This window comes from Passer domesticus, chromosome 7 (assembly GCF_036417665.1).
Source record: "Passer domesticus isolate bPasDom1 chromosome 7, bPasDom1.hap1, whole genome shotgun sequence".
Taxonomy (NCBI): domain Eukaryota; kingdom Metazoa; phylum Chordata; class Aves; order Passeriformes; family Passeridae; genus Passer; species Passer domesticus.
Window position 1 is genome coordinate 11,150,860 of NC_087480.1, and position 23,538 is coordinate 11,174,397.

Here is a 23,538-nt window from a genome sequence, read left to right on the forward strand (position 1 = left end):
GAGCCGCGCGGGGCGGGGCGGGGCGGGACCGCGCGGGGCGGCCGGCGAGCCCCGCCGAGCCGAGCGGGGCCGGAGGAGCTGTGCTGAGCCCGTGGCCCGTGGGGAGAGCTCATCCGCCTCGGCGCTCCGCCGAGGGAAAGCGGGAGACGAGCAAGGTGCGCAGCACCTTCATGTATTTTAAACCGAGACTCATTTCTGGAGAGATTCAGGCTCCTACTGCTGCACTGGGGGCTCCGCTCCCTTTGAAATCTGCCGGAGGAACCGAGTGCTCCTGGCGCTTCTGGAGCCTCTGCACCGCCCCAGGGTCACCTGCACCGCCCCAGCCTGTCTGGAAAGGGACCATGGAATGTATATAAAACCCAACAAGTACACATGCTCACACATACCTGTGTGTCTATATATATATATATATATATATAGTGTGTGTATATATACGATGTGTGTACGGTGTCAAAAATGACTAATTACAGACATTAAATACCCAGCAACTTCAATAGTTCAATACCACGAGCCTTACATCCGTTTTCCCTCACCTGGCTGGAGTGGGTTCCGGGCTCCGCAGGTGTTCAGGAGCCCGAGTGCCTGTGAGCATCTGAGGGTGCCAGCACAGACACCTCAGAGTGCCAGGCCCAGCTTTGCCAGCCTGTCCCGCACAGGGAGTGTCACAGCACACAGCCACTCTCCCCTGGCTCCGTGGGATGTGGCCGAGTTTGAACTCCTACTTTTAAATCTCTTGCCAGAGCAGAGTTTTGATCTCTGAAAGGGAAAGTTGGCATGTATATTATTCAAAACAGTGAGTGAAATGTCTGTATTCAGTCGGACACAGGAAGAATATTGACACTTTAAAAAAAAATTATTAATATGTTGGTAGGTTTTTTAAAAAATAAAGATTGTTTCATTAAATGCTCTCCTTCACAACCACTATTGAAATAAATGCATTGAGAGTGGCTGTTATATTCACTAGGTGCTCAGAAGAAGGACATTTATGTAGGCATGAGACAGTTAGCCACCATGTAAATTGGACTAGGACATTAGAGAGACCATTTCAAGTCTTGAAGAATAAATGGCAAGGAACTTTTTCAATATTCTTTGAAATATAATCTATTTATTAAAAAATAACAACCCCAAAAGATCCTACTTGAACGTACCTCAGAACAGGAAAGAAAATTGATGAAGCAATCTACACAGCAACAGCAACAGTGCTACAGAAAAATATTAAACCTATAAATCCAAGTTAGTGGTACATTAACCAGTGACTCATTGCCAGCGAGGCTTTGTGGGGATCTGGTGCACTTTACAGAATGATTTCTGAGTACTCCATGCCCATTAGTTGAAGCCCACGACCAATTGTGGTTTCACTGTTTTTCCCTCCTCCCCACGTGCTCGCACACACGGTTGCCCCATTCCCTTTCTTGCACAGGTCTGGCCGTGCTCGGGCAGGCACAGGGCTCTCAGCAGCACCCTGTGAGTCACCCCCCACAGCATCCCAGGAGCAGCTCGAGCCCCCTGACCATGGATGTTTCCTGGGGTGACCTTTGGCAAGGAGCAGCCAGAGCACCGTGGCTGGCAGGGCTGTGCGGAGCCCAGGAGAGCACCAAGGTGCCCAGCAGATCCTGCCGTGGCCAGAGGAACTCCTGAAGCATCAGGCACCTCTCTTCCCCAGCACATCAACTCACAGGACCCCGTGATGCAGATATTATGCTCATCCTCTGTGAACACATGCATAAAGATGCACACCCACTGCGTGACTAGGCAGCCACGGTATTAATTAGCAGCAATGAGAAGGCAGGAGCAAATGAGATCCTGGGAGAGCCTTTGTTCTGGTGCTGTTGTAGGAAATGGAAAATCTGGTGTCTGAGAGACAGTAACCCAGATCTGATGCAAAATGAGGTTTGTTGGCTGAGGTCAGGACGGCAGGTGCTGGTGAGACACCGTGAGAGTGTGTGCACTGATGGCAGCACTGGGCTGGTGGCAGCTCCAGACTGGGGACAGCCCTTCACTGCTCCTTCCCATGGCCCTGGGGGCAATTCCAGAGAAGCCCCTTCCCCTCAGAGCTGGGGAGAGCTGCCTGAGAAGCACAGGTGAGGCAGGGCTGATCCCAGAGCTCTCTGCCCTGCTGGCACAGCTGTGGGATGCACAGGCAGGGCCCAGTCCAGCAGCCAGCACCACGCTGGGAAGCCACAGGAGCCCTCGTGTAGGCAGTGCTGGCTACACCCTGTGCTGGCCAAGGGCTCTGTGCACACCAGGTCACAAACATCCACACATCGGCCACTGGAGCTAGTATTTCTTATTTAGTAAATTTATTTTAAGGCATAAAAGCTGAGACAAAATGAGGCAAAGGCTGGAGAGGGACTCTGTTGCTACCCTGTGCTCTCTGTAGTCTCTCTCCCAGAGGGATTATATTCACTCCCTTTTGGTGTCAGATGATGAAGCCCTAAGCAGACACTGGGGCTTTTTGCAAGCCCTGTTCCTCGTTCTGGTGGGTGGTGATTGCTGTGCAGGAGCTCCTCCTGAGGCCTGGCCGCTGCCCAGCAGTGCCCATGGCTGGGGTGGGATGGTCTAGAGGCAGACAGCTCCTCTTGGGCAGGAACTCTGCTGTGAGAAACACAACAGAGAAAGTGCCGAGCCGTGGTCAGGGATGTCTCAGAGCCAGACACCCTCCTGGAGCTCAGGAGGAAATTCACAAAGGTACTTCACAGAATCATGGAATGGTTTGGGTTGGAAGGGAATCTGATTTCCAATGCTTGCCATGTGCAGGGCCACCTTCCACTAGACCAGGTTGCTCAAAGGCCCATCTAGCCCAGCCTTGGTTGGATTCCCTCTAAATAGGTAGCATTCCCTCTAAGCAGTTTTGTGTTCAGCTGTAGCTTAGCTTTCCTCTCAAACCAGTGCCCTTTACAGGGCAGCTGGAGGCTGAAGCCATCTCCAAGCCCAAGGCTGCACTGCAAGGAGCAGAGTGCATCAGCACTGCACACACCATGCAATTTTAATGCCCTTTCAGTTTCCAAGGATACAAAAAACAATCAATCAGCCACAATCCCTCGCTGCAGGTCTGGAGCTCTGTGAGGCAGCCCTGTGCCCCAGCCTGGGACAGTGCAGGGATCACATCACCCTGGTGAGCTGGAGCACCCACATCCCCACGCTGTCATCCCTGGCCTTGCAGGCGTTACATCCCAGCCACATGCACAGTGGAGCTGCTCATTGTTGCAGAGATAAACTGTGCCTAGCAGAGCCCTGAGTCCCTCCACAACCAAACAGGACAGAGACCAGAGGCTGAAAACAGTCATGGGCCACACACCAGGGTGGTGGGAGTGCTGAGAGCAGGGCTGGGAACCACGCAGAGCAAACAATTTATTAGCTAGTTCTAAAAAACATCTCTGTTAAATTAGGCCTGTCCAGGTGTGACACGGAGACAGATTACACTGACGACAGGGATGTGATTGCACCTGTGACCTGTGGCTGAGTGTGCTGCTGTGAAACCCAGGACAGAGGGAAGGTATTAAGGTGAATTAGTGTTTTTATTTACATGGTGCCCACAGTTAGTCAGGGTGGTGCAGACAAGCGTAAAGTCCAGGGCACCACACAGTGCTCTGGAACTGACAGCCCAGCTGACAGCAGGCACTGGGAACATCATTTAGGACTTTGTGACGAGGTGACAGCCTTACAGCCTCCAGCAGCAGTAGCAGGAGGGGAGAGCAGGCAGGGCTGAGTGCCAGGAGGCACGTGGTGTAGCTTCTGTCCCACCTTGGCTTTTGGCTGGGCTAAAGTGCCGTTTGGAGAGGTGGAGCTCTCTGGCAGACTGGCAGCCTCTGTCCCCAGGAAACCTGTCTGTTCTCCCTCCCCAAACACCCCCCTGTAGGCAAAATGCTTGTGGTGCTCAAGGGAGTGAGCACTGCCCACCCAGGCAGTTCCAGGCGTGCTGGCTGGGGCTCCAGGGGTACCATCCTGCAGAGCTACCATGGTTCCCCAGTGTCACAAAACAAAACAAAAGCAGTAAAGCAGACACAGGCTTGATAAAGAGAGTCCTGGCTGAGTGATGCTGGCTGTTCCATTAATGGGCCCCCATCAATATAGGAACCCATTACCTAAATGGCTCTCTTACTCTAGTGCCCAGGCTCCTTCTGTACCCAGCTGAGAGAGGCAGGAACATCCTGAGAGCTATTTAGCCCACTCAGCTTGATGGGAAGAACAATCCTCCAGCAGCACTTCTCTCTCCCTTGGCCGCAGAGGAACAAAGGGCCCAGCACAGAGTGGCTTCAGACAGCTTCAATTGCCCCCTCCCCTGAGCTCTGCTCCTCACAAGGAGCTTAGCAATGGCACAGAGACAGCAAATCCAGCCAGGATCCATGACAGTGGGAGAAAGTGAGAGAGAGGCAAATGCAGAGAAACTTCAGAAATAACCAGGGAACCCTCTTGAGTTAGTAGCAGTGCTCCAGGGCAGTGCTGGCATTTGCTTTGCAGCCAGAATGGTCAGGGAAGATTGAACTCTCATACGGTGTGACCCCTTGGGTGGACCTGGACAGAGGATGAGGCTGTCCCCACATCTCTGCCAGTGGCAGAGCCACCCTCTGCTGCCCCTCAGCACCCATGACACAGCCTCTAGCCCCATCAGCAGGCACATACAAGCAGCTCAGCTGGGCTTTCTGAAGAGACATAAAACATTTGCAAAATGTTTCCCTGTGACAGTAAATTAAACAGCAGCTCCTTACCACGGGAGGGCTCACTCCAGATGCAGCTCCTGGTGTTTTATTTCAGATTATGATCACATTAGAATGGCCATGGGCTGGCTGATCGAAAAGGGGGCCTCCCATCAAGAGATCATTTTATCTGCCTGAGCCTGCCTGAATCCTAGCACAGATCCTCCACTGGGAATATGATGTCCTTGTGGCTGTTCTTCCCAGGAAGGGAACAGGATCTGCTTAGAGCAAATAGAAGCCATTACAATCAGGATAAATTAGTAATGGTGAGTGGGAGAGAGAGAGGAGGGAAGGGAAAGAGGTTATTGTGATTTTTCTTGCTATAAAGTGGGTGTCTGAGCTACTTATATTGCCAGAAAACAGCTCCCTGGCTTCCCCTCCGCGTCCAGAGTTCAGACTGCTTGCTTACAGCTCAAGAGCTACTTGGGATTGTTAACAACTACTATAATGGTATTATGGGTTGTTAGATGCATGAAATCTGATTTCTGTTCCTGCTGGTGGCATCTCCAGCTCAGCAGCTGCACGGGCTGGTGTGCAGAGGAGAGGAAAGCACACGAGCAGTCACTCTGCTCGGCACCTTTCATCACAAGCTGCCACGCCTGTTAAGGATTAGCTGTGGGGGTCTTTGAGGTGCTGCAGGGGGTAGGACTTGTGGCTCTGTGGTGTTGTATAGTTTCCATTTTGTAATATACAGGATGCCAAGTAATTCACTAAACCCTGACAGCAGTCCTGAAAAAAAAAAAAAAAAAGAAAAACTGACTCACAGAAATGCCTTAATGTGCAGGATTCCTTCCTTTCCTCCTAAAGCAGGGCTGGTTTAGCTAGTTTGGGTCCACACCAGAGGCTGAATTGCCACAGCCCGGAGACAAGTTCAACCATAATATGATTTTACATTTTAAAAAGCAAATATCTGGCTGCTTAAGTGAGCACATATTTCAGGTCACTTGCAGGGCAGCGACTGAACATCAGCCCCTTTCCAGCAGGAAAATTTACTGGAGCCCTCAGGCATGAACCTGCTGAGGCCAGCCAAGCTGGCAAGCTCAGCCCCTGCTCCTGTTTGTGTTTTTCCACTCCTGGGATGCTGCTGCCTGCTGACAGCTTCACCCTTCATTCAGACTTTACTATCTGACATGAGGCATTTCAGCTGAGTGAATGGGAAATGAATGCAAAACAAAAAAGAGCTTGGGCTGGGGCTGCCAGACTCCTGCAGGGCTCCTGAAGGAGACATATCCAGCCCTCCATCATTCCCATCCCTCTCCCAGAAGAAAGAGATCTCATATAAACCATTTTTAGTAATTTCTCCATGGGTCTTCTGGACACTGATGCTCAGTTTTTGCACCATCAACCAACCAACCAACCTGTTCAGAAGCATGGATGAAGGTGGCAAACACCCCAAAAGTGGGAATGGCCACTCTGGAGTTGCCCACTGTTGCTCAAACCTCATTTCTCCAAAGGAGCCATCTCCTGCTCAGGACGGGCCAGGAGCTGGTCCTGCTGTCCCAAAACTCTCTGAGCCCTCCTGTGGCCCCACAAACTTCACCCTGGCAGAGCCCCCAGTTCCAGGAACCTCCCAAAAATGCATCCCCTGGAAGCAGTGGCTGCTCCTGGCTGACCTTGTGGAAGGGATTTATGTTTCTGTCTGCAGTGGTCAGTGGATCTACTGGAGAGCAGAAACAGAACACAGACCAAAATCTGGGCACTGATTCTGCAAGGCCCTTCACAGTGAGCTTCCCATTTCTGCTGACCAGCTCTGTGACAGTGCTTGGAGGGACATCTGCTCCCAGGCATCCCCTCTAACACCCGAGGGGTGCAACATAAGCAGGTGGAAAAGAAAAGGGATTGAGTCATGAGAAATCTTCAAGTACAAACCAGACAACTAAAACAAATAATCCAACCTGGTGCTGAATACACTCATGCTTAGTTATCAGGATCAGAAATGTATTTATTCAGTTTTTGATACACCAGTCTTTGATACATTTTTTGACTTAACAAGCCTGCAAAAATGCAGCATTTTTAAATTTCAACAGATCACGTTGTTACAAGGGTTTATTTAGCCAGCATTTTTTTACCTCCAAATCTCTACAGTACTTCAATTTTTCCCTGCCTTGGTGAGGGATAAAGCTAGGCAAATATTTACTAATGGATAATTAATTCATCCACTTCTTTCCATCTCTGCTGAAACACTCATTCAAGATTCAACAATTCTTTCTCTTCTTTAGTTATCTTCTAAACTATTTTCAATAGTTTCTGATACCTGTAATTACTCATATTACATATTGAATGGCCATGGGTCACACATTGAAGCAGAAATACTTCAGAATTTTGCTTTTTCTCCATTTTCTTTTAATCCTGGAAGATTTCCAATAAAAAGTTACATAAATCAGACATAACCTAGAAGAGAGCACATTGGCTCACAAATGCAGAAGCCTCACGGAAAGCAGCTGCCAGCTCTGCTGTAGGTGCTGAGGTTTGTGTTTGATGTTGAAAGGATGGCACTGCACTCCTGGGCCCACTCAGTCCCTGGGTCACTCCTGTGTCCAGCAGGAGCCCAGGGGTCACTCAGCTCCCACTGCTGGCACTGCTCCTTCGTGTGCAGGAAGGGAGAGGCACAAACCACATCCACTGGCAGCACAGGCTCTCCCTTTGCACGTAGCTTTGCTTGGCCCTTTCTACAATGAACTAGTAAATACAGTCAGAAAACTTTCCATCTGTTTTTTCTTTTATTTTCACCAGTTAGAACCCCACTCTTGTGCCATCAGCACACACTTACAGGCCAGAGTCTCTGTGAGGTCCAGCATTCCCACAACAAATGTCAGCATCATAAACCACAAGCAAACAGGCCATTAACCTTATACCCACAAGATCCTCTGCTCCTCCACAGGACACTGGCAATAAATGTGCCTTAAATCATTTTATGATAAAGTGCTTTCTGTGCAGCAAGTGAAACAGAGAGCATAGCAAATTTTACTGCCCCAGAATCAGCTGTGTGACAAAAGTGTGTGTGGTTTGGCAGTGTAATCTTTTACTCTGATAAACTATTAAATGCCAAAGAAAGCTTCTTAAGTTAATCAGGGTTTAATTTAAATAAACAAGCCAGCAAAAGATTAACAAAAAAATCCTCAATGGAATCTGAATACAAAAATAGTCTCACAAAGTCCCGTGCCAAGTTCATAGAAGTAACTCTGCTGGGATGAACTGGCCCACTGACCCCCTTTTTGTCCCCTCCTGGTTCTGCCTCCAGGAATATCCCTGTCCCTGGGCACAGGGAAGCACCAGGAGGAAAGCAGCAGTGCTGTGGGTACCTGCACTGCAGCAGGGCTCCAGCCACCCACTGATGTGCACATCAATTCCAGCTCAACCCCCCTGAGACCAGGCTCCTCAGCAGGTCAGGCACACACATGTACAAATATTCACATGTTCAGCACCTAAGGTAAAGATTATATTCTTGTTAAACTCTCAATGTAGCCCAGTATTGTTATTTTATCCCACAAAGGTAATAAATGACCAAATCTTGGTAAACAAAACATGTTAGGCTGGACCCCCTATAAAGTATTTGTGGGTTGATGTTACAGATGTATCAGCTCCTTCATTACACAGTCACTGCTTAATTCTGTTGCTCTGTGGACTCTCTCCTAGTGCTTTTATTACTGTGTCTGGTGCATTTCCAATTATTGTATTTTTCCAACTGCAAAAACACGTTAATTCTTTCTTTTTTCCCATGAAAGCTGATTATATCCCAAATGTTTCCATTTAAAGAAAAAGTCTTATTACTCTAAGTGTACATTTTTCCATTCATTTATTTACAACCATCTTTGCTAAGCTGAAAATTCACAGTAGGCTTGAGTTAAATAAAATCAATCCATTCAAGAAGAATATAAAAATAATCAGAGAGCCAAAATCTAAAGTAGGATAGTTATAAAAATTATTTCTTCCTGACATTTCACCTGCCCTTTGGCAAAAATGCCTCATTTTGCCATAACAAAATTTAACACCTCTTTTGCTTTTTTGTTATTTGAAGCACAATGAAAATAGGTACAAGGACTGATGACTAAAGAAAAACATTCTATTTAATCACAGTATGTACATCCAGAATAGAAATTACACAGCTGCAATTCAAAATGTGTTCACAACACCACTCCACCACGGTCAATGTGCCACATGTAAAGATTGTAAAGATTGTTTGCAAGCTACTGGCAAAAGGGGAATCCCAGCCACTGACAACTCACGAGCAGGCATCAGGGGAAAGGAAGAGGGGAAGGGCAGCAGGGGATGCAGATGCAGGAGACCCCCAGGAATGTGCAGCTCTGCACTCCCTGCACATTCACTCACTCCCCACTCACCTCTGCCCCCAGCTCCCAGGATCTCCCGTGCTCCAGTGAGGTTGTCACCTTCCACCCCTGACCCCTGATGCCAGGCTAACGTGGCACTGCCTCCTACCTCAGTTCATATTGAAATGTTTTGCACACAAAGCATTGCAAAGGCCCCTTAGCAATGTACCCATATTTTACATCTGGGCAAACATTTTAGTTTATATTGCACTCAAACTCTCCTTTCACAAAGAGACTTGGCTGAGGTCTCTGAGGAAGCCTGTGGGAAAGCCAGGAAAACAGTCCCTGCTTGCAAAATCCCACTATCTCTAAAAGCACCCCTGCACTCTTTCAGATTAAAGCACAAAGAAATTAATATATCAAATTCCTCATTGTCATCCTCCTCAGGTTTCTTCATTTTCTGCTGCAAATAGTCCTCTCTTTCTTTAGATGCACCTTGGAACTCAATTTTCCTCACGTTAAAGAGGTGTTATCATGGGTGACAAATGCAAAGCTCCCATTCTCAAACTGTGCTGGTGATTTGGAGCAATTGTACACCAAGTACAAAGTGTACCCCTTGCAGGGAGTATGAATAACACCATGCTGCTCCTTCAGAACAACTACATCTCTGCATGGAAGAAAAATGGCACAAGAAATCGTAAAAAGAAAAAAGTATCCATATCTGCTTTTCCTTCTGCCAATGTTCCCAGGGCTTAATGGGATTCAAATATACTGAATGCATAAATGATTAAACACAAAGGCAAATTAAGTTTCTTCTTTGTTAAAATCGTGTATGGCATCAGTTTGGCATCTTCCATGTCCTCTGGGAGTGGATTAGTACTGAACAGTAACACCTCCAAGGTGATGTCCATTAACTGCCTTATTACCCTGACACTTGCAGCCCTGTGGATTCCTCCCTGGTGCAGGAATTTTCCTAATTCTGATGAGCACATTGGGCATTTCCATGGCACCAGCAGTGGGTTATTTCAGCTTTTTCCTCCCTGCCAGTGAGCGCAGCGGCAGCAATCCCTCAATCCATTCATTGGCAGCCAGCATCATCTCCTGCCAAAAGGCCACCTCCTCCTGTGTGGAGTCCATCCAGTCCACAGAGATGCCATAGCTCAAACCTGGAAAGAATGAGAAACTTTGGGAGCTACACGAAGAGTTCCCACTCCATGCAAAAATACTCAGTGGGATGCAACTGCTGCAAGGCAATGTCTTAATATAAAAGCTGCTGACACCCCCTCAGCAAGCTGCACCCTGAGCACCTCCTGTTTTCTTGCAAATGCCCATTCTACTCCAGAGTTCAGAATGAAGTCACTGCAAAAGCCACAAAATGCAAGAACCCTGAACATAATCTGCCAAGGAAAGCAATATTGGGCTCCAGCCCTTTCTGCGTCTTTTGAATGGTAAGAAAGGTCTTAAAGGCTTGGTTTTCCTCTTAAAAGATTTTCTTGTGGACAAGATGGAATATTCATCAAAATTCTCTTGTTTCATTTCTATAGGAATCAAAAATACAAAGTGTGTACATCCATTCCAATTCAACCAAAATTTTAGGTGCCAATTATTTGTCAGTGAGAGAGAAGTCTAAATTTAGATTCCAGCTAATCTTGGGTTTGGTATTTTTATGTCTTATTCTTGTTGCCCCTTCCTTCTGGAGAGTTCACAACCCACCTGATGACATTAGAGGTGGAAAACAGAGAACATAAGGCAAATCCAACAGCCCCAGTGTGTGCTGCCAGGCAGAGCTTCCAGCTGCCATGAGCCTTGTCCCCCAGGGAACACTTATCCTGGATTGCAACACTGTGAGATCGCTCAGAGAGCACCTCAAGGATGGACAGTCACCAGGTGGTGCTGTCCCGTGTGACATTCCAGGGATAGCCCTGAGCACTCTTCCCTGGGAGGAGCACCAATGAAATGTTGGTTTGTCATCCAGCCCGTTTTCCTGTAACAGCAGGAAAACTCTCTTGAGTTTTGCCAGACCTCAGATCTGATGTTGGCAGAAATGTGGGAACAGAGAGTTGTTTCCATGGCACCAGGGCCCCCTCCATTCAAGACACAGTGCAGGTTCCAGCTACTGAGACACCTCGTCCCTGGTGTCACTGTGATATTTTATGAAAATCCTTTTGCCAGGATTTTTCTCCTGAGAAGCTGAGAAGCCTCAGAAAAGAAATGTAAACAATCACCTGTCTGATTGCTTTGGAATGTGGTCTGGAGATGGTTTACCAACAGGTGCATCTTTGGTCTTATGTGAATTGTTTTTACTTAATGACCAATTACAGCCAGCTGTGTTGGACTCTCTGTCACAGGTTTTTATTATTCATTCCTTTCCTAGCCTTCTGATGAAATCTTGTCTTCTATTCTTTTAGTATAGCTTTAGTATAGCATTTGTAATATAATATAATATCATAATATAATAAATCAGCCTTCTAAGAAATATGAAGTCAGATTCATCTCTTCCTCTGTCCTGGGACCTGCAAACACATCCACACCTTGATTTCTTTCCAACAGGAAAGTACTTCCCACTTTACCTTGTAGCTCAGCACTACAGTAACAGTTCTGAGTTAATAAAAAGGAAAATACTCACCTGTCCCAAGGCCCAGCCTGATTCCTCCAAGGAAATGGTTGGTAAGTTTTTCATGATCCCACACGGTGAGTTCAACACAGGCATCCTTCAGATCCTCCGTATGGAAGCCATCATACACAATGGTGTGATTGAAAACAGGGTTCGTGTCTCTCTTTATGACTCGGGTCTTTTGGTAGCTCTTCTTACTGGTGTCTGGAAGCACATAGCTTCGGGAGGAGAAAACACACAGCGTGAAGCACTGAACAATGACCAAGAGCTTTATCACAGCAAGGATTTCCCTACTTTCCCTACCGGTGAATAACAAGGGCAATTCTTCCCTACACTTCTCCCAGTGCAACACAAAGGCTTTCCAGCGTGGAGGCACAGCTTGGTGAGCCTGAGAGCAGAGCAGGCAGCAGAGCCTTTGAGGGGCCCAGGGCAGGAGCAGCACCGTGCCCAGGCACTCACCACTTCACAAAGGAGTCAACTCCGGACGGACGCAACTGCAGCAGGTCCTTGACGTCCTTGACCCAAATGTGAACTTCGCCAGAGGGAGGATTCCTGGGCCCTGCCGTTCAGGAGAGGAGAAAAGCTGTCATGCCAGCCAGAGCCACAGCTCCCAGAGTGACAGGGCTCCTCTCCAGGGACCCGTGGGAGCCACACGGCTCCTGTGTGCTCACTGCCCTTCCCTGGGGTCTCAGCACTGCAGCCAGCTCTGTCACTGCTGCAGCTGCAGAGGCTCCTGGCACAACCTGCCAGTGCTGTGCCACACAGGAAAGGAGATGGAACTGCTGAGCCAAAGCAACCTTGTGCCTGCCCCACAGCAACGTGGGTTCTGTGCTGCTCCTACCTCATCACAGCACCCTGCAGTGCCCACGTGCTCATAAGTTGGAGGTTGTTGAGCCTTTCCTCTCTCCCCAGTACTTTCACAGTAAATCCAGATATGGAAATCAGATGTAGGCTGTGGGCAGTGCTGTCAAACACTGCCTTTGTGCTGATCTCTAAGATCTTTCTCTAACGAGATTGCTCTTTAAGCAGCCCCTAAGCAGGTGAGGCATTGCAAGCTGTGTGTTTGCACTTGGGCAGGAGCCCTTAATGCACGAACCACACTTACCTAGGCTTCCAGGGGGGACATACTTAATGGACAAACTCATCACTCCTCGGTGATCCACACCATTAACAGCAGAAAGGCTCTGAAATGGAAAGAGTTATGACTGGCTAAATGGAGGATTGTGGAAACACAGCAAGGCAAACAGCTTTTGACTTCAGTGGAGGAGCACAAATGGACAAACTCTGATTTTCCATGGTGGAGCAGCCCACTCTTAGGGCAGGTCATTTCTCTGTGGTTTTGTTCTCAAACTCAGTCTCTCAGAAGCAAAAGCCTGAGGATTCAGAGTACAAGGCTGCCCTTCCAGACATGCCCAGCTGGATATAATTAAGCATCTTTGTTCTGAAAGATAAATGTCCTCTATTTGCTTAAAAGGGACCTCATATCAGTCCTGTGAATCCAGAAGCATGCAGGAAGCTCTACAGGCTTTACAAACATGAATATTTACCTCTCAAAGCACATCAGCTGCTTCACCTAGTACTCTGCTGTTTTTAAGACTTTAAGAGTCTGCTGTTTTTGAAGGCTTCATGTGAGTGGAGAGAATGGCAAAGTCATGTCAAAGTTTCAGTGATTAGTGTCAGGTTGCATTTATGGAAGTGTCCCTGCAGACCAGTCACCAAAACAGACCTGAGAAGGCCATTGCTCTGAGCACTGAACTGCACTAAGGTGTCCAGGGGTTGCTCCCTACTGCAGTTCATGTTGTTCTGCTCCACCCAAAGACCCAGAGGAGTCAGGAAGGACTACTGCCAGCCTCAAGGTTTCAGGCTGGGCCAGAAAGCAGGGCTGCAGCTGAGACACTTACCCGGGGCTTCAGTGGGTACCAGTTGAGTTTCCTGTTGCTCCAGTCCCAGCTGGCCAAGTCTATTTCAATCTCTCCCAAAAAACTGTTACGTCCCAATGGATCATTGTGCCAAACAGAGAGATTTAATTTTTGGATCAGCAACACCATTTTCTCTATTTTATACTAGAGGAAGAAAAAGAAATCAGGTTGCTCAAATTTTTCTTCTGTTTCTTTCACAAACAGAAATAAACTACTCAAAAGCTTGAATAAGCTCGGAGACACTCAAACCCACCCCACACATGCACTACCAATGGAATGGCTTCAGTCTGAACATCTCTTTTTTTGTCCTGTAGCAATACTACTGCCCTGACAAAGCTTTTCTGCTGAGCACAGGGAAACCTGGCATTCCATTCATCACAGGGCAAAACCAATATTCTTTCAAGAATTATTAACACAGGCCTGGCCATTGTTAAATAATCCTCTATGCTTTGATGAGTATGATCACATAATGCAGACCTTTCTTACCAGTGCTCTGCCTTGTGACTGCATGCCAGGGAAGGGGGAGGACAAACAGCCCTAGCTCTGACTGCAGGACCCTATTGCCTCCAAAAATCTGTGTGGTTTTGGCAGAGAAATCTTGTGTGCCACACAGATGGGTGCAGAGGAACCTTTAACATCCCAGGCCTCTCAAACCCCAGGGAAGAGCAGTGCAGTGCTGGCAGGAGGCAGGCAAACAATCTGGCCAAGAAGGCAGGATCTTTCCAGACCTGCCTGACAGAGGTGCCTACTGCCACAGAGGTTTTCAGAGTGTGTGCTTGTTCTTACCCGTAACACCTCATTGTAAATGGGGTTCACTGTTCTCTTCTTCACTGACGTTTTCCTCTTACCCATCCTAGCTTTGTCTGGGAGCAGGTAAGTTTTAACATACCTAGAAAACAAACTCCAGTTGGATATTGCCCCACATTGCCAAGCTCTCCAGGAAGCTGGCAGGAAGGAACCATTACATTTAAAGAAAATTGAAGTCCTCCAGAAGACAGAACTTGGGAATGTAGAAGGCACAAGGCACTAAAACCTCACTCACGGGTCAGATCTGCCTTTCTTCTCATCCACGACAGCCAAGTCCTTGCACTGGGACACGTGGACCTGGAACTCCCGGTTCTTCTCGTCATAGTCTAGAGCAAATTCCACGGTTCCTTGGGCATCCACACTCCCAAAATCGCCACTGTAGACACTGAGCACACTGCCACTCACCTGCCAGGGGGAAGAGCAAGGTCAGTGCCACTGAAACAGGCACAGTCTGACTCATTCTGGACAAAGATGAGAGTCTGAGAAATGCATTCCCAGAGAAAAACTCTGGGTTCCTGCCCTTGTGCAGTGTGGTGCTCTTGACACAGAGAGGGTTCACAGCTGTGGCTGCTCTTAAGCAAGCCAGGGCTGGGGAATCCCTACAAGGGTCTCACAAGGATGTGCTATCCTAGACCAGAACTTAGAAGCAATGAATGCTCAAGAAATACAGAAGTTTTTTCACTCCTAAATCCCAAAACTTTGGGAAATGGACTCAGATGTTCCTGGGGGGACCACACATGTCTCTCCCCAATGCTTACAGAACAAATAACTGATATCCTGACCCAATCTCATCTCTAAGAAAGAAAGATATTGAGAGAACTTGAACTATATTATAAGAACTTGTTATTTCAGGTAGATATAGTCACACAGTTGTCAATCCCTTTACAAAACAGGCTGATTAGAACCCTATCAGACTAGAAATGTAGGAAGAACTATTCCTATCTTGTTGCTTACTCACAATGTGCATGGAGCAGCACAAAACAGATACAACCCTGTTCTAAAGAGCCACTGCCCACCAGAGACAGCCTGTGCTTGCCCCAAAGGCACAGGAACATGAGGTTTCTCCAGACACAAATCTGGAGAAAAAGCAAATAACTCTTGGGAGCTAGGCACCCAAGAGTTATTTGCTTTCCCAGAAAAAAACCTGCAATTTCCCCAGACAACTTGGGCTTCTTTTTCAGGTCTTTGTCTTTCACTGATAGAAAGTCACAAAGCACAAGCAAAGCTCAGCTACAGAAAGCTGAGATAATTTTCTCTTGCACCAATCACTCATGATTCCTGACAGGATATCATAAAAGCTAATGCTGTTTACAAAGCAAATCATTAACCCTCTTGGCACTTCTCTGTGGTACAGTCATGAACATTTATCAAAAAACCTTCCTAGTAATTAACCCAATTCTTCTCTGTCTTTCCTGACTTACTTTGGTTCTGAATTTTATTATAACCTGCAAAAACCTGCTAAACATCTCCAGTCAGTCCTTGGAGCTGCATTTACCATCCCATCAGGATGCTCACCCCAGCAGAGAATCCTGAATGAGATTTTCAACACTTGCATGACCTGGACTCATTTGCAGGTCCCAGATGCTCCAAATTAGGAGAAGAACTCATGTGCCTCAAAGTATTTAACATATTTATCTACATTCATGACCTCTCCCTACCAGTTTTGCTTCACATATGTTCTGTAAATCTTAAATATACTCCTTGGAGAAATCTATAACAGTAACACAGCAAATCCAAGCACTTTTGAGCAGCTCCCTCCCCAAATACTGTCTCTAAGGAGTCTTTTAAAAACACTCAACTAAACATATTCAGCTTTTTTCAGCTTTCCTTAGAAGCTTTGCTGAAGCTGAAGCTCCAAAACATGCTTTTGCTGTCCGAGTTCCCTCTTACCTGCTGATAAAGGATGAGCTTGCAGAGGGTACCCATCTGCAATCCTGAACCACAAACATGTCCCTTAAGAGCTGTGTGCCTCATTTTCCCACGTAGAAACCCCCTCCCCAGCTTCTGCAGCACCAGGACTCAGAGCATCCACACCTGGCAGAGGGGGCTGTCGCTTGCGGGGAATTTGGCCAGCCATGACTCAGTGGGTCTCTATTTTGAGGTGGCACCTGAGCAGGTAATTCATCACCCCTATTCCTTTAACAATGTAGAAACCAAGAGGCTGCTCTGGAGGCCACCCCAGCAGCAGCAGCCCAAATGCAGCGTCACTGCAGCGGGCTGAGCAGCCCTGGCCAGGAGCTGGAACCCACCGAGGAGACACAGGCCATGCCAGAACCCACCGAGGGGACAGAGGCCATGCCAGAACTTACTGGGGAGACAGAGGCCCTGTCAGAACCTACCGAGGAGACAGAGGCCACGCCAGAACCTACTGAGGGGACAGAGAGGCCACGTCAGAACCTACCGAGGAGACGGAGGCCATGTCAGACGAGTGGCTGCCAGTGCTGGGGGTCTTCTTGTGCCTGCTCAGCTGGACACTGATTTCTGAGGCCGTGTCTGATTCCGTCTGCTCAGAAAAGGAGAAGCAGCTTTAAGCTGTGCTGAAGGAGCACTTTGCAGCACCGGAGAGAAAAAGGGATTGCTCAGCAGAGTGCCATTAGCAGAGATGAGGTTAGGAGAGCGCAGGGAGCCTCCCCAGGGCATCCCTGAACGTCATCGTTCACTGCCTCCAAACACAGCTGCGTGCCCCAGGAAAGGGCAACAACAGCGTGCCTTGACACACAGGGCAACATCCTCCAGGATGGAACTGCTGCCCTGGGCTGCTGGGGGTGCTTTTCTCAAGGCATTTCTCATTTATTCATGACATAACCAAGGCACGCTCTAAAGCAAGTGCTGTTGGTCTCCAGGAGAAACATTCTCATGACACCCACTGCCATTCAGGGGATGCTGTGAATATTATTTCAGACATTTCTGGCATCAACCCACCTCAGACAACAGGAGTGGAGAGGATCTGCTCAGTTCTTTGACTCTTTCAGGTTCAAGAAATTGATGTGGTATCAAATGAGGTTTATTGTATGCTGCAGGTACAGAAAAAAGGCATCAAGATAGCTTGTCAGAATCAGGAAATTATAAGTCACACTTTTATTAAAGGGCACAAGGAAGGAGGAAAAGCTTGTGGAAGGCACTGGAGTACTACCTACTTGCTCTGTCTGTGTCACCTGTCATTGAAGCTGATCCTCCCCAAGACAAAAACTGCTAATTAACATCCCGGAGATATTTTCAGTGCTTTTGCATTCACTGCGTGGGAGTGTGGAACTCCCTCTAGTGGCTCATCTAATTCCCTCATCGGCACAAGGACGATGATGTTGCCTGCTTTGTGTAGACTGAATTTACACTAGATCCACCCAAATCTGCCTCCTTGTCAAAGAAACCAATCATGTTCACATTTTTATCTCAGAGAACACTGCCCTGTAGAAAAGAGCACTAAAATATTTATACCCACAACTTCACCATTGCATACACTCTCAAATACTCTGCTACACACAGAGGTGGACAACAACCAGATTATCTAAAAGAAGAAAGTTAGAAAGTTTCCTATCAATAGAAAGAGGGTTACTGTACTGCTTAAATGTCTAACTAAAACTTAGTTTTTGTATCTTTTTTCTCCATCCCAGAAGAATTTGTTTTGGAAAGATAAATGTACATGAAGATACATTTCATATACACACTTGTTTGGCATTTTAGGCATGATGATACATTTTTTGGTGCTCAAAATGCCCAAGAGATTCTTGATTTACCATTCATTTGAGATTTACTGTTTTTATTTCCAACCTTGTATAACTAATAGTATCCACAGATTATTTGCTATACTGCCAACATGAAACTGTAACTGTTACAGGAGGGTATCCAAGGATGAGGGTTGGGGGTCTAGATAAGGGGAAGCTGAAATCTTGGTTGTCTTGGTGGAGACCATGTCCTTGAACAGCAATGTGGGGCCTGGAGCTCTGAGCCCAGTGCCCAGTGACATGCCAAGCACCCCGTGATGGGGCAGTGCCTGGCACGAGGTGCCCCAGGGTGGGCACAGCCCCAGGGCTGTGCAGTGGGACCTGCCAGCAAGCTGCCTCCCTCCCATACCCAGCCTTGACTTCACCTGGCTCAATCAAAGCCTCTGAGTGGCTTTACCTTTGCCTTTCCTCGGCCTTTGCCTTCCCATGCTCCTCATTTCAGTCCTGGCAGCCTTGGCCTCACCACTTCCCTCTGAGGCAAGCTCTCAGCTGTCTTTTTGGGCTTGCCAGCTTTCACCCTCTGGGATTGTCACTGGCTTTCTCGGGCACAGAGGCTGCTGCTGCCTTCCCTCAGGTGCTCTCCATGGCTGCAGCTTTCTTGGGCTCCTTCAGGCTGCTGCTTCCTTGGTTGCCTTCTCCTCAGCTTCTCTGGGTTTCTCAGGAAGAGACTGTCACCATAAAACATGTCCCAGCTGGGGACACCAGTGCAGCCACGGGCTCTGCTCTGGGTGAGGGAGAGGCCTCATGAGCAGGAGTCACAGCTGGCCCCAGGTCTGGCACCTCGGATCAATCCCCAGGCTGCCAGCAGATCCCACAGCCTCGTGCAGGAACAGGAGAGATGAGCACAAGCTTCTTGCCAACCCTTTGAAGCCCTTGTGTTTTTGCTGAAGTAACAAACCATCAATCTAGCTCTAATTTCCTGGCTCTGAATTTAATTTTAGGCAGTATAAACTCTCTAATTTGATGATGAAACAATATGTCATTTTCCTAGCCTGGTACATGCACAGAAGCATGGTGATGAAAAACTGGCATAATATATTACCTTCAGCAAATGTAAACCAAAAAGAAGAAAGGAAGATGTTACTCACTCTCTGTGGTTGTGTAAATGTTCACCATGCTCTTTGCAAGATTAATGCTATTTGCTCGGGCCAGTGCCTGAGCAGCAGGAGAATGATCCCCATCTTCCTCTGGAATACACAAAAAGCCAAATCAACACGGTGAATAAATAAACACCAATGGGCAGTGCATCAACAGCCTGTGTGTGTGTGTGTGTGTGTGTGTGTGCCTCCCCTGGTCCCTCTGTCCAGAGCACACTGCAGTCACACTGCACAGGGCTGCTTCCCAATCATCCAGGTGCTCTGATGTCCCCCCTGAGAAAACCTCTTCACACTGTGTCAGGAAATGTAAATACTGGGTTAACCCAGTCCCCAAGACAGACCAACTCTTGTGAAGAGCTTTCAGAGGAACAGAGCCATCTGCTAATATCATCCTGAAATAAATGAGTTAATAAAGGAAAAAGCCCTGAGAAATACTAGAATGATCTAGTGTATAAATGGTTGGACCTAATGATCTTAGATGTCTTTCATAACCCAAAATATTCCATAAAGAAAATATTTACAATGGCCAGAAGCGCAATTCAGGATTTTCATAGGAATGTTATATGAGGTAGGAAATAAGCCAAGAAATTACACAATTAAAAAATAAAAATCAGATGAGTCTGTGGAAAGTCCTCTCAAACAGGTCTTATCCAGGTACATGACGACAGAAAATTTAGAAAAAGAAGGGAAGATTCTCTCTCTTTATAGGTCTTTGCTTGGAAGAGAGCAGAGCTGTGGGTGATCAGAGCCCAAATGTAAAGTGAATTGCAAATAACAATAATGTTTTCTCGCAGTAATAGTCACTACAAGAGCCCATCAATTCCAGAGGAAGAGGCTGCTAAAACGGTGATGCTATTGACACCATCATGGTTGTGAACATGGTATCAGAACCCAGAAAGATCAGACTCCTTGTTCAGTCCACTTTGCTTAAAGTTTAATATCAAAGTTCACTTGTGCATTCCAAAAAAAATCCACAAAATGTAATTTAGGCACTGACAAGCCAGTGGCTATATCAAGGTACTCTAAGAGCCAGTGTATTTATTAAACACTTTGCTTCATATTTTATTTCTTCTATTTGTGTTAGATTTATCTCTACTACCACAAAGAATTCTTCCAGTCCCACATTTGAAGAAAATACAATCTTTCCAGTGAGTGAAATAAAGTGAGTTCCTGTGGTGTGCTGGAGGCAGTGGAGGGCTGTCCCAAGGTGAGGTGCTTGCAGGAAAGGCAGAGGGGCTGGGAGTGGGGAGGAAAGCAAGGGAACATGGCACTAGGCTACACAAAATTTGTTTCCAGAGCTGTTTGCAGAACACATTCTACACAAGCTAACTCTGCACAAATTGCAATATAGGATAAATGGGCAGATGAAGAAAATGTGCACAATGCAGAAGGGTTAGGGAAGAAAACCAGCTTAGGGATGGCTCTCTATTTGGATCTCACAGGGGGCAGTCACAGCCCTCAGTACCTGAGTAAACAGCTGAGTCTGTTCCCTGAACAGCTTCTCTCTCTCCAGATGGTTCACTGGGTGTTGGCTGGTCTGAAGACTTGCACATTTTTTCCTCAGGTAGCTCTCCATTTATTTCCATGTTGTCTTGAGTGCCCAAATCAGATCTTTCCTGTTTCTCACCATCACTTTCACCATCAGAGGGCACAGGCTCGATCAGTATCTGCACCCTGCTGGCCGGGGACCTCGCCATGGGCTTGTGGTCTTCTGCCACGAGCAGCTCCTCCACGGGTGTCCCTGTGCTGCCACACACCTCCTTGGTGGGCGACTCCAGCTGGATGGAGGGCGCTCGCACAGGCAGTCTGGATTTCTTGGAGCAGTGCTGCACCACCTTCTCTTCCTCTGACACCAGCACCTCCCCATTGCTTTCACTCAGCAAGTCATTTCTTGTAACCAGGCCCCCTTTGCTCTTGGCACACGTGGATCTGGGAGTGACAGAAGCTGAGCCCTTCCTCGCAGGAGTGGCGTAGCTTGGCTCTTCCTCGCTGGAAGACAGCGTTATTGTCCTTTTGTGGGGGGTCCTCGTTTTGGTGAAGGCACCAGGTTTCCCTTCAGCACCCTGGCCTCGCCCAGCCTGCAGGGAGAGCGAGCGGCACAGCCTGAGCTGCCCAGCGTCTGCCACCGCGTCTGCTCCCTTCTCCCAAAACTTCCTCAGGTTCCTGAAGTGCTCGCGGTCCAGGCCGATCTCCTCCTCCTTGTTACTCATGGATGAGATGGTGTAGTTCGCTGCCTGCCTGCCAGCCCGGCTGCTGTCCCCTGCTGTGGGCAGTGCTCTGGGGCCTGCCACTGACTCCTCCTTTGCCAGGCTGTTTTCTGCCGGCCCCACGTGATTCACAGCCTGCTCACATCTGGGGAAGGTTCTGCTCGGTTTCTTCTTAACTGGGATTTTGCTGGGAGGATAAGTTTCTTCAGGTGGAGTTTTTGGCCCCTCTGTGGTGCCATTGGCCCCACTAGCAGCTTCTCCTCCAGCTGCAGTGCTGGGCTGAGGCACAGCATCCTCTGAAGGCTTGGTGGGCAGTGGAGATACTCCATGACCTACAACAACAACAAAGGCTCAGAGCCTGTCCCACTGCATCACATCCAATCTCCCCAGAAGGTCTGGGCTGCAATTTCTCAATGAGAAGACGGGGGGAATTTTCAGAAATCATCAATATATATTCCTAACGCTTTTCCATATTCAGACTCTAGAAAGCTCCCTTCCATCTGAAGAAAGTCCTGAAAACCCCAGTCCTCCCTGCAACAGGGCACACAAAAAATCCACTGAGCTCTAAACTGTTGCTGCAAGTTGTGGATTTGTTTGCAGGTTTCCTTTCAATTTGACAGGTTCCTTGCTGGTTATTTGCTATGTTCCAAAACTACACTATACAGTCAAGAGAGGGTAAGTCCTCTTCTGGATTAAATAGCTGAGAGCCAAGCACTCAGTTCAATGTGTACTGAGAGCCTGGAGAAGTTTCATCAGATTGCTTTCTGCCTTGGTCCCTGCTGCCCTGCCTGTAATTCACAGTGTTGGCAGCCCATTCTTATATGCCACGGTACTATTTGTTATTTATTTGTACACACACTGAAAAGCATCTTGTCTCTTGGTGTTTGATGTTGAGTAATAAAAGCACCAATAGCTCACTGAATAAAAAACTTACCTTTTTCAGACAAAGGAAAGCTGTTTGTGGCAGATACAAATGGACTCGTTCCAGTGTCACTCTCTGAGGAAGAGACATCATCTATGCTGGATCTCTGAACAGAAAACAAATCTTATCAGTGTATAAAATACTGGCAAGACTGGAAAAAATATATTTTATATGAGCAGAGACACCAGGGCAGGCAGCCTGTGGAGCCTCTGTCAGTAGGGATAGATTTTGTGAGGCTCCAAGAAGTAACAAAAGTGCAGAGGCTGTGCCTGTACTACCTTGTACAATGCAGGCAACTGGACAGGAAGTCTTGGCTTTGGTTTTGGCAAAATTCTCTCCTCTGTGGTTTCAAGAGTAGGTGTACTGGATCTGTGGGAGAGGAGAAAAGCCTGAACAAGGAGGTCTGTGGTAATGATGTGCCTGTTTGGGTTCTCAGGCAGTCTTCAACATCACCTCAGTTCCGCTCAGATGCAGAACTTGCTCAATATAAACAATGTGTGTCAGCTACTAGGTTTATTCAGACTTTCCCCTTCTGGGAAGTGCCAGAAGAGCCCAAGGGCCATGCAGAAGCGAGAGACATTTCTATGCTGTGGCCCAGGAAGGAACAGGCCACACCTTGCTTAAGACTGAATGAGAAAAACAAAGCTAGCTTTTCAGGATTTAACCAACCCCCTGCAAAAAAAACCACCGGGTGTTGTGCCAGCAAAGCAGGAGTACCTAGAGCCTGTTGCCTCTGGGTCCTTCATTAAACAACACCCACTAATCAGCTGCAAGAGGTTTCCAAGTGTTGTCAAGGCCCATATTTAATATTTAACTGGAGCAACTGCCACCTGTGGAGAATGATTCCTCATTCTGCTGACAAAAAAAAAGGCAAATAAGATGGCAACAACAATATATGAATATGTGAATATTTTAAATGCTTCTCCATAGTCCATGGATATTGAGTGAGGTCACTGACTTGCTCATTGGAGTGCTTTTAATAGATGTTTCTGCTCAGTCAGCACAATGTGAAATCCTACCAAGCCTTGATGGAAAGTGCTGAGCACTGGACACAAAGGTTGGCACCAGCAGGAAATGAGCAGTTTCCTCAAACCATTCATTTTGTTAGTGTTGCTCCATAGCAAAAATTAAACAAATAAAACCATAATTACTTTGAAAAACTAACCAGCACATCCTGACATTAGAGACAGCTTCCATTTTACTGATCCCTTATCAAATCATGCAGGGAAAGAGCTTTGTGGGATAAGCACAGTAGCACTTGATTATCAGGGGTGGATTGATATTC

The 23,538-nt window shown here is 47.4% G+C and overlaps 1 protein-coding gene across 2 annotated transcripts in view; it reads right to left on the reverse strand.

Annotated features, from left to right (window-relative positions):
- Window positions 1-8,476: 8,476 nt before the first annotated feature.
- LOC135304452 (synaptotagmin-like protein 2) overlaps window positions 8,477-23,538 on the reverse strand; it is a 34,330-nt gene continuing 19,268 nt past the window's right edge. For both annotated transcript variants that reach the window (XM_064426841.1, XM_064426842.1), the window contains 13 exons: window positions 22,532-22,622; window positions 22,266-22,359; window positions 20,590-21,663; window positions 19,116-19,214; window positions 17,228-17,319; window positions 16,707-16,808; window positions 14,541-14,710; window positions 14,285-14,387; window positions 13,481-13,642; window positions 12,685-12,763; window positions 12,039-12,138; window positions 11,592-11,797; window positions 8,477-10,131 (listed from right to left, as the gene is read on the reverse strand). In XM_064426841.1, the coding sequence (XP_064282911.1) occupies window positions 9,986-10,131; window positions 11,592-11,797; window positions 12,039-12,138; window positions 12,685-12,763; window positions 13,481-13,642; window positions 14,285-14,387; window positions 14,541-14,710; window positions 16,707-16,808; window positions 17,228-17,319; window positions 19,116-19,214; window positions 20,590-21,663; window positions 22,266-22,359; window positions 22,532-22,622 (2,518 nt within the window). In that variant the 3' untranslated portion in view covers window positions 8,477-9,985. The remainder of the gene's footprint in view (window positions 10,132-11,591; window positions 11,798-12,038; window positions 12,139-12,684; window positions 12,764-13,480; window positions 13,643-14,284; window positions 14,388-14,540; window positions 14,711-16,706; window positions 16,809-17,227; window positions 17,320-19,115; window positions 19,215-20,589; window positions 21,664-22,265; window positions 22,360-22,531; window positions 22,623-23,538) is intronic.